The sequence below is a fragment of the Polypterus senegalus genome, chromosome 12, assembly GCF_016835505.1.
Source record: "Polypterus senegalus isolate Bchr_013 chromosome 12, ASM1683550v1, whole genome shotgun sequence".
NCBI lineage: Eukaryota > Metazoa > Chordata > Cladistia > Polypteriformes > Polypteridae > Polypterus > Polypterus senegalus.
This window is the reverse complement of record NC_053165.1, coordinates 38,492,032-38,504,145: the sequence shown is the minus strand read 5'-3', so window position 1 is coordinate 38,504,145 and position 12,114 is coordinate 38,492,032. Positions and strand designations below refer to the sequence as shown.

General features: G+C 38.3%; 1 protein-coding gene across 6 annotated transcripts in view; it reads right to left on the bottom strand.

Annotated features, from left to right (window-relative positions):
* The window catches only part of hrh1 (histamine receptor H1), a 75,698-nt gene continuing 63,584 nt past the window's right edge, over positions 1 to 12,114 (bottom strand). For 4 of the 6 annotated variants that reach the window (XM_039772563.1, XM_039772562.1, XM_039772561.1 and 1 more), the window contains 2 exons: positions 5,448 to 5,511; positions 1 to 3,268 (listed from right to left, as the gene is read on the bottom strand). In XM_039772563.1, coding sequence (XP_039628497.1) covers positions 1,938 to 3,200 — 1,263 coding nt within the window. In that variant the 5' untranslated portion in view covers positions 3,201 to 3,268; positions 5,448 to 5,511 and the 3' untranslated portion in view covers positions 1 to 1,937. The remainder of the gene's footprint in view (positions 3,269 to 5,447; positions 5,512 to 12,114) is intronic. The other 2 variants (XM_039772565.1, XM_039772566.1) reach the window with 1 other exon arrangement.

Genomic DNA, 12,114 nt, shown 5'->3' with positions numbered 1-12,114 from the left:
AACAAATATGTTGTTTATTAATGTAAGATTTAAAAAATGGGTCTGCTGTGGTTACAAACCAGTTTACATAGTTTATATACTTCAGTGCAGTAGTGTGTACCATAGTTGCATTTTTCAGTTTCTTGTATAACTGTGGGTACATCCGCAATTTAATTCCTTACAACTCAGAAAATCTTGTGATTTCACATACAGCAGATGCACTGTAGATTTTTTATTACTTACAACCGCTGTCCCACCACTAACAATTTTTAACAAGCTTTTCCTGTTCCTTGTTCAATGTTTCCATCATCAGAAGCTGCTGCAATCTAAGCAGGTGCAGAAAGGAACCTCTTTCTGTTTATCGTACTCTAAGCCTTTGTCCTTTTCAAATTATTTTTGTCACTGTCAGTAGACATCTTCCCTTTGAAGCACTCCACTTACTCACTATAAGTGTGTCCTTCTTCTCAATTTTTGCTTTGCTCACACAAGTTCTTTCACTTCCTTTGAAAATTGTTATTTCTACATCCTCCAAATACACCTCTGTGGGAGTCCAGTACATGTCTCATTTTTTAACAGGTACCCAGTTTCTTAGCAAATGTCACCCTCAGCAGGTTGGTTTTCATTTTTTTTAAATGAGTGTCACATTGAGTTATTTCTTCTTGTCATATGTTTCACTCATAGCAAGCATGTCATTCACAACCTTCTCCCCACCCCTTTACACCTGGGGGTTCACACCAAGCATCCCATGGGCTTAAATTGCACGGGTGTCCAGGTAGGTGTCACAATCTTAGCCCAGATGCAAAAATTCACATGGGACATTACCTTGTTAACATGCATCATTTTTTTCAACTAGTGTCACTTGAAGGAGGTGCCATCCTTGTTTTCTGTATGAATCTCACTCTGTGTCAATGTCATTGGCCAACTGTTAACTGCATCACTCTGACTTTCATTTATGTCTGACTCTTAATAAGTTGGTCACTTTTAAATATTAATGAAAAGAAAACTCTCTGTTATATGCCATATGTTTAGCAGCTGCTTTCCCAAACCTTTGCAAATCAGTGTTCCTTTCTCAATTTTTGTCTCATTCTCTGAATACATGCTCTCCTCTTAACGTCTGTCTTCATCACTTGGACTTCTGGTCAACCTCTTCTTTACATTCATATTTGGCCTAGACTGTAAAACTGTAGCATGAATGCCGACATCTTGGATGTCCTGTACACTCCTTGTCTACTGCTTTGTTGATGGCAGTAGTAACTGGCTTTTTTGGATAAACTCTAGATTATATTTTACAAGGCAAGTTTGCAACTGACCTCCTGTCTTTAAGGGCAACTCCCCATTTCAAATTTTGCTCAGATATGTAACTGGCAATGAGTATTGTAGCTGCATATGGGGATGACATCACCAATGAAGGTTACATTGCTATAAAGGAAAATGCTTTGATACCACAACTTAGATAATAAAAATGCCCTCTGCAAGGCACACAGTTAACATAGATGGCTAACTGAACAATAGCTGAGATATTAGGGATATAAAGGACAGAGGAAATTAAACAAAAGAAACATTTTTGTTGAACCTAAGCAATGGGTGTAATAAGAAATGCACTAAACAATTTCTCTACTATGGGTTATCAACAGCTAAGTACAGTACATTCACAATGAAAGTCACACTTATATTTTGGTCTGATCTGAATGGACATGTAAGAATCAGAAACAACTGCTATGTATCACTTCTCCCGTGATTTATCAGAAACTAATGAATGTGTCTGTTCCAATGAATGATTGCAGCTAAAGAAATGAAAGGACTCTTATGTTCTCTGCAGTTTTACATTCAAAGAAAAACATGGCAATAATGGCATATGCCAAAATGACACACTCATACAAATTAAAAAGCATCTTCCTGAGTAACATGTACACACAGTCAACTTGATCTCTGCTAAGGTTAAAATAAGCACAGTGTTCTTAGAATGGAAGGTGAAGGACACTTTTAAAAGTTCTTTTGAAATTTTCATTGCAAAGAGGATAAATAAATGGATTTAACGTTGAATTGATGTATCCAAGCCAAATGGTGAACATGTGTAGGTCATGATGAACGCATGTCTTACAAAAGGCCATCACCATAAAGGTGACAAAATAAGGAATCCAGCACAGCATGAAGCCAGCCATGATGAAGCCAAGCTGCTTGGCAGCTTTCCGCTCTTTGCGCATATGTAAGCTCTGCAGGTACTGCTTGGAACTTGAGCAAAATCTCTGCCAAGATTGCTTTATATTCTTTCCATTGGCTTGTAGACAGGGCACACCCTGCTTCAGGATGCCCTCATCATTACCACCTTCCTCTGGCTCTCCCAGCTCAGAAGCTGACTCAGCTTGGGGGCTCTGGTGGCAAGTCATCTCCTTGTTCTCTTGTGTCTGCTGCAAAAGGTCCTCATCCAGTGCCCTGGCATACAAGGACTGCTCCAGACTATATTTTTCCAGCAAATCTGGAGCTGGTCTCTCCTTACACTTGTGTTTTTGCCAAGGAAGCATTTTAAAGCCAGTTTCACTGATGTTCTCTCTCTGCTTGAAATGCTTTCTTACTGCCAAATATATCTGGGCATAGAACCACAACATCATCAGTGAAGGCACATAGAAGTTTAGCACTGCCGTGAGCACCTTAAACCAGGTAACAAATCTAAAGTCTGTGTCACATTTTAGCTCCCTTTCAGGTGCCAGCTCTACATTTGCAAAGGTGCGCCAACCCAAGATAGGAATCATCCAAGTCATTGAGAGCAGCCAGGCTGCTGAAATCATGGCACTTGCTCTGGCTCGGGTGCGATATTTTAAGTATCTGAGTGGGTACTGCACTGACCGATATCGATCTATGCACAAGATGAAAAGGCTGAAAATTGAGGCTGTGCTGGCCACGTAGTCCATCACTAGCCAGAACTGGCATAGTGGCTGCCCAAGCCTCCACTCTTTTTCCAGTAGGTAGACAATGTTTAGAGGCATAACTGTGGCACCTACCATTAGATCTGCAACTGACAGACTGACAATGTACAGGTTGCCTACAGTATGCAGGGTCCTCTCCTTCTTGACAGCATAAAGCACCAGAATATTCATGACAACTGTTAGCAAAGCGACAGAACCAAGGATCAGGCCAAGCAGGGCATAATTTAATCTGCCATCCTTAGTCTCAGGTTTGACGGTGCTGTTAGGGTAAAAATCCTTGCTTGTAGTGGTTGCCATGTTGTATGGAGCATCTAAAAGGGATGAAATCTAGGGAATGCATGAGGCACACAGTTCAGAGATGAGCCCTGCAACAAAACAGTAAAAAGAATGTTACAATAGCTACAGAAGCTAAAGATACTGCACCAAACTGTACACTATAAGGAAGACCTACAAGTATATTGCTCACAACATATGTAACAAATTTAATTTCTGTGTCACATTTTAGCTGTCCATATTACAGTAGCAATACTGTAAATAGCTTGCTAATGTTAAAAAATAAGTTTAGCTGGTGATGTCATTCTTATGGTGGCCTTAATTACACAAATGTAAACAGAATGAATCTAATAAACAGAACAGCATAGGAATTAAGGCATGTTATTAATTGCTTTTTTAGATCCTTATGTCAAAATTCTAATATGGGTTAAGATCTTAGTGTTCATCTATAACAAAAATATAATTCTGAATATTGAGGTTATTTAACTGAACACTCCAAATGGTCTGAAAGTTTATTAAACCAAATTCAAATAAAATACAAGTATATAGTATTTATAGCAAAAATTGGTACATTACCAAAAGACTTAAAGGAAAATTCCACCCACCCCTCTCCCTGATATGTTGGTCAAGAGTCACATCTTTGAGTCTAAAACCCTGCAAAAGGGTTCCAGGTTGTGGGCTACTTTCTTTTTAACGGAAAAATAGATTTAACAACAACTGGATGACTTGACATGGATTATGAAACTCGAGTAATGTGAGATTTTTTTTCATGGATGTTTTGATATTGTTTGTTGTTTTCAGTGTTGGCCACCATACTCTTACATTGAAGCATTAACTTTATTAGCTTAATTTTTCATGAAAACATGAGATTAAAATGTTTTCTGTACCATCACTACAAAGTACATGGGGTAAGTAATATTGAAAAAAAATTGTACAGCATTTATTTAAGAAAAAAATGACAAAATCCACATGGAAATGAATATTAATGATGATACAAAAAGTATATATTTTTTAAAATTATCTCAGGGGTTACGACTTCTACCCCAGGATTTCCTTAGTAAATAAATCAGTGAGGAGGAGGAGTCAGTTAAAAAAATATTGGAGAGAATATCAAATACAAAAAAACCATGTTCTTTTATTATTTTCACCCATGGAGATGTCGGTTGCCTGTACAAAATATAAATAGGTAACAAGAAAAAAATATTTATATCATATTAAATGATTTGTGGGCATTTTAGAATAATGTGCTACTTAGATTAGAAAGCCAAAAAAATAATCAAATCTCCAGAGCTGGTATTTATCCTACACTCCTCAAAGCAGTTTATCTACTCTTAACATACATTTTTCAGAAGGTACAATAAACCAATGAAAAAAAGTTGTATTAATATTGAGTATTGCAGGCTTAAAGTCACACTTAATGTAGAAAAGCAGCAGTTTAGTATTAACAAACAGACAGTCAGCGTATGTTTAGATTAGTTTTTTTTTAATGTACTTAAGATATTTGGCAAATGCGTAGCTACGATTCATTCCATCAAGCGTGTTTAGTTAGCTAATAGCTAAGTTGTTCCAGCATCTCATCTAGACACTTTTTAAAAGTGGTCAAAGTTTCTGTTTCAACTACATGTCCTGAATGCATATCCACAGTATGCATATGGAAAAAAACAAACATTTTTTATTAATTTAGAGTGTATTTAAATTTACCTTGATTTAGTTTAAAGTTGTTTAATGTTATAGGCATGGATTAGATCACTATACTTGTATATAAATATTTTAACATATATGTACAAAACAACTTGATAAAATGTTACAGAAACATTAAATAAGTTAGAAAATATTCTCATGGTGTAATATTAATGTGCATGTGGAAACTTAGTAAACTCTCCTTTTAAAGTTGGAGAATTTTTTCATTTTTGTTAATTTGCCTAAAATTATATTCTTAAATATTTTTCTGACAAAGACTCAAATTTAGAAATAAACATAACAGAATGTAAATACATATGTTAGTACAGTAAGTAAAATGCATGTTTTTATAGCATTTTAAGAAGCCATATAGTTAAAAATCAGAGACTTGCTAGACTTGTGGCTGCAGAAATACCTTTTGTATGCACCAGATTCCAATTAAACAGAGGTAAAATTGCATTGATTGATGTACTCTTGTCATTTGTTGATTCTTAAGAGTTTAGAACCCATTTTAGTAAATATTGTTAAAATTTCTGAAATATGTAACCAGTGGAGTTAAAATTTATGTCAAAGTCTGACATGCATTCTCACCTGCAATATACATGCAGGTTTTTCAGTTACTTCTCCTGGGGATTTGTTTTACTCACAGCAGTGGCTATCAGACATGTAAAAGAGAAAAATGCACAAGTTGAAATAACCCCTCTTTCAATGAAAGGATAAAAAAATGTAATTGAAGTGACATATAATATTTCTCTGTTTTAAGATAGACAATTATGTAAATCTAACACTCTTGGAAATAGCTCATCAAAAATGGAATTTCCTTGACAAATTTCTTTAAAGAATATGTGTGCCAGACAGACATAATGGAACTAGAGGGGCACCCATGCCTATAGCCAAGCTAATTTTAGCTTATGATTAGTGACGAGCCAATGATTCAAGCAAATTCAAGCAAAACTAAATAAAAAAAAAAAGATTGTGAAATGATCTGGAAATTGTAGAAGGATAAGTATTGCTCAGATTAAATAGGCTAAAATTTATCTTTGAGTTCTTAAGGAGGTTAGTGGGTACACATTGTAATAAAGGTGCTATATATGCGCCCAACCCGACACAAACTGACACCGGAGGCATGTATAAAAACCAATAAAAATTTATTTTTCTTCACCTGTGGGGCACGTCTTCCCCATGTCCCACAGACAGTACACAGTCCCAAAAGCACAACCAAAACAAAAGGCACACTACTCTTTGCACCACCACTTCTCCCAGCAAGTGTTCTCCTCCTCCCAACTCAGGCTGTCGGAGTGGTAGCTGCTGGCGCCTTTTATACTTCACCTGGAAGTGCTTCAGGTGCTTGACCACCTGCCTCCAATTGCACCTCCGGGTGTAGCTAACTATGGCCCAGACGGGCCCAGGAACCCCTGCAGCGCCTCCTGGTGGCCACCCCGGATCCCAACAGGGCTGTGGGGAACTCCATCTCCCATGGACCCCTGCGGGTATCTGAAGCACCACAGTCACCCAGCAGGGCTGCCACCAAGTGGTCCGGGGTAGGTACTGCGCAGCCTATGCTTGCTGCCCTGGAACATTTAGAGAAGGGGCGTCCCGGCCGGGCATAACAATGGCCGCCACTAGTACTGTTAGCCAACAGGGTGCTGATGGAAATTGGGCTACTGTTGGCCAAAGAAGGAGAAGAGGGGGGAGACGTGTCCAGAGGCAGAAGGACAGGAGGAAGGTAAAGAGAGTGGAACTGAGGGTAGGAACTTTGAATGTTGGCAGTATGACTGGCAACGGAATAGAGTTAGCTGATATAATGGAGAGAAGGAAGGTTGATATGTTGTGCGTACAAGAGACTAAATGGAAAGGGAGTAAGGCCAGGTGGATTGGAGGTGGATTCAAATTGTTCTATCATGGTGTGAATGGGAGAAGAAATGGGATAGGGTTTATTCTAAAGGAGCACTATGTCAAGAGTGTTTTGGAGGTGAAAAGAGTGTCAGACAGAGTAATGATTATGAAGCTGGAAATTGGAGGTGTGATGATAAATGTTGTTAGTGCATATTCCCCGCAGGTTTGGTGTTCGATGGATGAGAAAAAGATTTCTGGAGTGAGTGAGATTTCTTGACTGTGTACCCAAGGGACAGAGAGGGATGATTGGAGCAGATTTCAATGGACATGTTGGTGAAGGGAACAGAGGAGATGAGGACGTGAGGTATGGTGTCAAGGAGAGGAATGAAGAAGGTCAGAGGATAGTGGATTTTGCAAAAAGGATGGGCATAGCTGTGGTGAATATGTATTTTAAGAAGGAGGAACATAGGGTGATGTAAAAGAAGTGGAGGAAGATGCACACTGGTAGATTATATCCTATGCAGAGCAGTCAATGTGAAGGAGATTATAGTCTGGAGAGTGGTGGCAGGGGAAAATGTGGTTAGGCAGCAGATGGTGGTCTATAGGATGACATTGGAGATCAAGAAGAAGAGGAGCAGTGAGAGGGCAGAGCAAAGGATGAAATGGTGGAAATTGAAAAAGGAAGACTGCAAGGCTAAGTTGAGGGAGGAGGTAAGACAGGCACTGGGTGGCAGTGAAGAGTTGCCAGACAGCTGGGCAACTGTAGCAGAAGTAGTAAGAGTAACAGTAAGAAGGGTACTTGGCGTGACATCTGGACAGAGGAAGGAGGAAAAGGAAACCTGGTGGTGGAATGGGGAAGTACAGGAGAGCATACAGAGGAAGAGGATGGCTAAGAAGAATTGGGATAGTCAGAGAGATGCTGAAAGTAGACAAGAGTACAAGGAGATAAGGCGCAAGGTGAAGAGTGAGGTGGCGAAGCCTAAAGAAAAGGCTTATGATGAGTTATATGAGAGGCTGGACACTAAGGAGGGAGAAAAGGACCTGTACTGATTGGATAGACAGAGGGACCGAGCGGGGAAAGATGTGCTGCAGGTTTCAGTGATAAAGAATAAAGACGGAAATGTACTCACAAGCGAGGAGAGTCTGTTGAGCAGATGGAAAGAGTATTTTGAGAGGGTGATGAATGAAGAGAATGAGAGAGAGAAGAGGTTGGATGATGCTGAGATAGTGAATCAGGAAGTGCAATGGATTAGCAAAGAGGAAGTAAGGACAGCTATGAAAAGCATGAAGAATGGAAAAGCCGTTGGTCCAGATGATATACCTTTAGAAGCATGGAGGTGTTTAGGAGAGATGGCAGTGGAGTTTTTAACCAGATTGTTTAATGGAATCTTGGAAAGTGAGAGGATGTCTGCAGAGTGGAGAAGAAGTGTACTGGTACCGATTTTTAAGAATAAGGGGGATATGCAGAGCTGTAGTAAGCTACAAGGGGATAGAATTGATGGGCCACAGCATGAAGTTATGGGAAAGAGTAGTACAAGCTAGGTTAAAAAGGGAGGTGATGATTAGTGAGCAGCAGTATTGTTTCATGCCAGGAAGGAGCACCACAGATGCAATATTTGCTCTGAGGGTGTTGATGAAGAAGTATAGAGAAGCCCAAAATGAGTTGCATTGCATCTTTGTGGACCTGGAGAAAGCATATGACAGGGTGCCTCAAGAGGAATTGTGGTATTGTATGAGGAAGTCGGGAGCAGCAGAGAAGTATGTAAAGAGTTGTACAGGATATGTACGAGGGAAGTGTGACAGTGGTGAGAACTGCAGTAGGAGTGACAGATGCATTCAACATGCAGGTGGGACTACATGAGGGATCGGCTCTGAGCCCTTTCTTATTTGCATTGGTGATGGACAGGTTGACAGACAAGATTAGACAGGAGTCCCTGTGGACTATGATGTTTTCTGATGACATTGTGATCTGTAGCAAGAGTAGGGAGCACCCTGGAGAGTTGGATGTTTGCTCTAGAGAGGAGAGGAATAAAGGTCAGTAAGAACAAGACAGAATACATGTGTGTGAATGAGAGGGAGGTCAGAGGAATGGTGAGGATGTCGGGAGTAGAGTTGTTGAAGGTGGAGGAGTTTAAATACTTGGGATCAACAATTCAGAGTAACGGGGATTGTGGAAGAGAGGTGAAAAAGAGAGTGCAGGCAGGGTGGAATGGGTGGAGAAGAGTGTCAGGAGTGATTTGTGACAGACGGGTATCAGCAACAATGAAAGGGAAGGTCTACAGGACAGTAGTGAGACCAGCTATGTTATATCGGTTGGAGACGGTGGCACTGACCAGAAAGCAGGAGACAGATCCGGAGGTGGCAGAGTTAAAGATGTTAAGCTTTTCATTGGGTGTGATGAGGATGGGTAGGATTAGAAATGAGTACATTAGAGGATCAGCACAAGTTGGACGGTTAAGAAACAAAGTCAGAGAGGTGGGATTGCGTTAGTTTGGACATGTGCAGAGGAGAGTTGGTGAGTATATTGGGAAAATGATGTCAACAATAGAGCTACCAGGCAAGAGGAAAAGAGGAAGACCTAAGAGAAGGTTTAAGTATGTGGTGAGCGAGGACATGCAGGTGGTAGGTGTAACAGAGCAAGATGCAGAAGACTGGACGATATGGAAGAAGAAGATCCGCTGTGGCAACCTGTAACAGGAGCAGCCAAAAGAAAAAGATATTATTACTAAGTGTGTGATATAATCCATGATGAAATGGAATTAAGCACAATTTTTAGAACATGTAGAGTCACTGTTCAGAATATGGTAGATAAAACAACTGAGTAACTTGTATTGTTCTTTATTGATAGACATTTATTTAAGACCATTTGATGAGTCAGTTGTAATTTTTAGTGTTGATGCCAATGCAGTATCATGATTTGTCAGAATTTTAAATCAATGTTGAATTAATCAACTTTAAATCACCTTTATGACATTATCCTATAGTGAAAATTGTGCTATATCCTGTAATAATACAGTGACCTGCAAAGTGTCTATGAACCTCAATACCCCACTAAATGTATATGCATTCTGCTGTCTATGGCTCAGTAAAATTTGACTACTGAGAGACGAGTTGTTTCATGTCGGAAAAATACACAAACAGCTGTATAGCTAGACAGACACTACAGACTGTGGGTGCTTTCATATTTTATTAGAATGCTTATAAATAAGTGGATTAACAGGTCCCCTAAAGTTGGAAAAACTACCCTGAAAAGAAATTAGACTTGGTTGTGACAAATTATGTTTAATATAAATATCTTTTCAAGTTTCAAGAAGGAGAACATACTGGGTACAGAACAAGAAAGAGCACTTTATGAAGAAAGCCCAGTGGTTCAGTTACTCATTACTGTCCATCTTCAGTAAGAAGATATGTCGCTGAAAAGGCTTGAAGGATTTTGGGGTATGTAGGAATGGTTTTTAATCGGTTTTTAAAAGCTACCATTTCAAACAGAGTTGCCAATGATCTGTGAACTTGTTCCAACCTTAAAAAATAAATACAGACGCAGACTGAGTAAATAAATAGAAGAATTTGACTCATCTTGATGTCTAGTTATGCATAATTTTGAGCTTTTTGGGGCATCCCTTATTTTTGGCCCTCTATATCCAAGTAACCCTCATTTTTAGACCTTTTTTGGGTCATATTTTGTTCAGAAAAATATAGCCTTATGATAAAAAATAAACCAATATGTCTCTTCAGCAAAAATGATCAAAATGCCTTGAAGTTGTGCATGCTACGTCAACTGACCCCAAGGTGTTCACCTACTAATGGGATAGGAGGGGTCAAAATTACTCCTTTTCACAAAACTTAAAAAAAAAAAAAAGGGGATTGGCCCTGTAGATTAAAATTATATTATATACCAATTGTCTTAGCTCTCCAACAGACTCTTCCATAAGGTTAATAATGAGACATTTCAAACATAGGCACATGAGGTATCATTTTAGACTATTTCAAGGTCAGTGAGTACAAATATGATGTTATTTTTGATTTTTGATCCATTACTAGGGATCTAGCCCTTTACGGACATCTATCAGAAGATACAAAAGGACACATTTCTATTGCAATTGAGAATATTTAGACTTAAAACATTTAAATTGTAGCAAACATTTTAATATTCTTAAAGCAAATATTCTTGTTAGTTATGTACTTTTACATCATAAAGTAAATCCCATTTCTTATGAACACTCCACATTAGGGTGGTGTACACTAATTCAGTTGTTTTGTAAATTAAATTTTCAATTAAAATTGAAAGTTTTTGGCATCTCACATACATAAGAAAAATTTAAATACACATCCCACATAAATGTTTTCATTTGCAAATATTAATAAGTTGAGCTGACACAATAATAATAGTAATTGCTTCAACTTACTATTGTAAGTAATTTGGACTTCATGTAATTAATTAACTGATAAAAAATAAAAATAATGTTGTAACTTAATTAAGTTGGCTGAGTTACAGTATGTGATTTCTTTCTACTCTCATTTGAAATGGGGTGTTGAAGTTCCCACACACTTAACATGTCTGCCGATGCTCACAGCATGTTTCTTGCCGGCTGAGTAACACTGTCTGTAATGCATAAACACTCACTTGGAGTAAGTAATTCTCTATTTAAAAATCTATTCTTATGATCAAAGTGATGTCTGCACACAAGCTTTGGTTTGTGATATAATAGAAAACGTTTTTATGTTGATGTCACAATTTAACTTGAAAATGCTAACAAGTAATGAGATACTGTAAAAGTATTTGGAATAACTGTTTGTGAAATGTTGTCAATTTACAAAAATGATACTGCTATTTATATGTATAAAGTACATTGTACATAAAGGGGCAACCCAGTAGCACTGCTGCTTCACAATAAGGAGACAAAGGTTTGTGTCCTGGGTGCTCCCTGTGTAAACTTTGAATGTTCTCCCCATGTATGTGTGGGAGTCTTCCTACAGTCCAAAGGCATGCAGTGTGTGTGTGTGTTCACCCTGTGGTGTGCTGACAGCATGCCCTGTTACCCCACCCTGGATATGCAGGTTCAAAAAATGGATGGATGATGCTTAAAGTGTCTTTAAAAACTGATAAAAAGGTGCTTTGAAACAACTTAATTTTTTTTTGTGTAGCCAACTTAAATAATTTTGTATTGCTAATTATGAAGTACATGGTAATTAAAATATTTTTAAAGGAAAAGCTAATTCACCTACTTAATCTACTTAATTTTTACAGAAGCTAACATAACTTTGAAATTGAATTGCAAACTGCTGTGTTCATATTTTTGTTGACTTGACAATTTTGTTTTTAGGGTGTGAGGGAGATGTGATGCTGAGAGAAAGTAAAAAACTAAAAGTTCTTCTATCCATTCAGGAGCTTAGTAGCACAAGGTAACTGAAGCTTAATAAT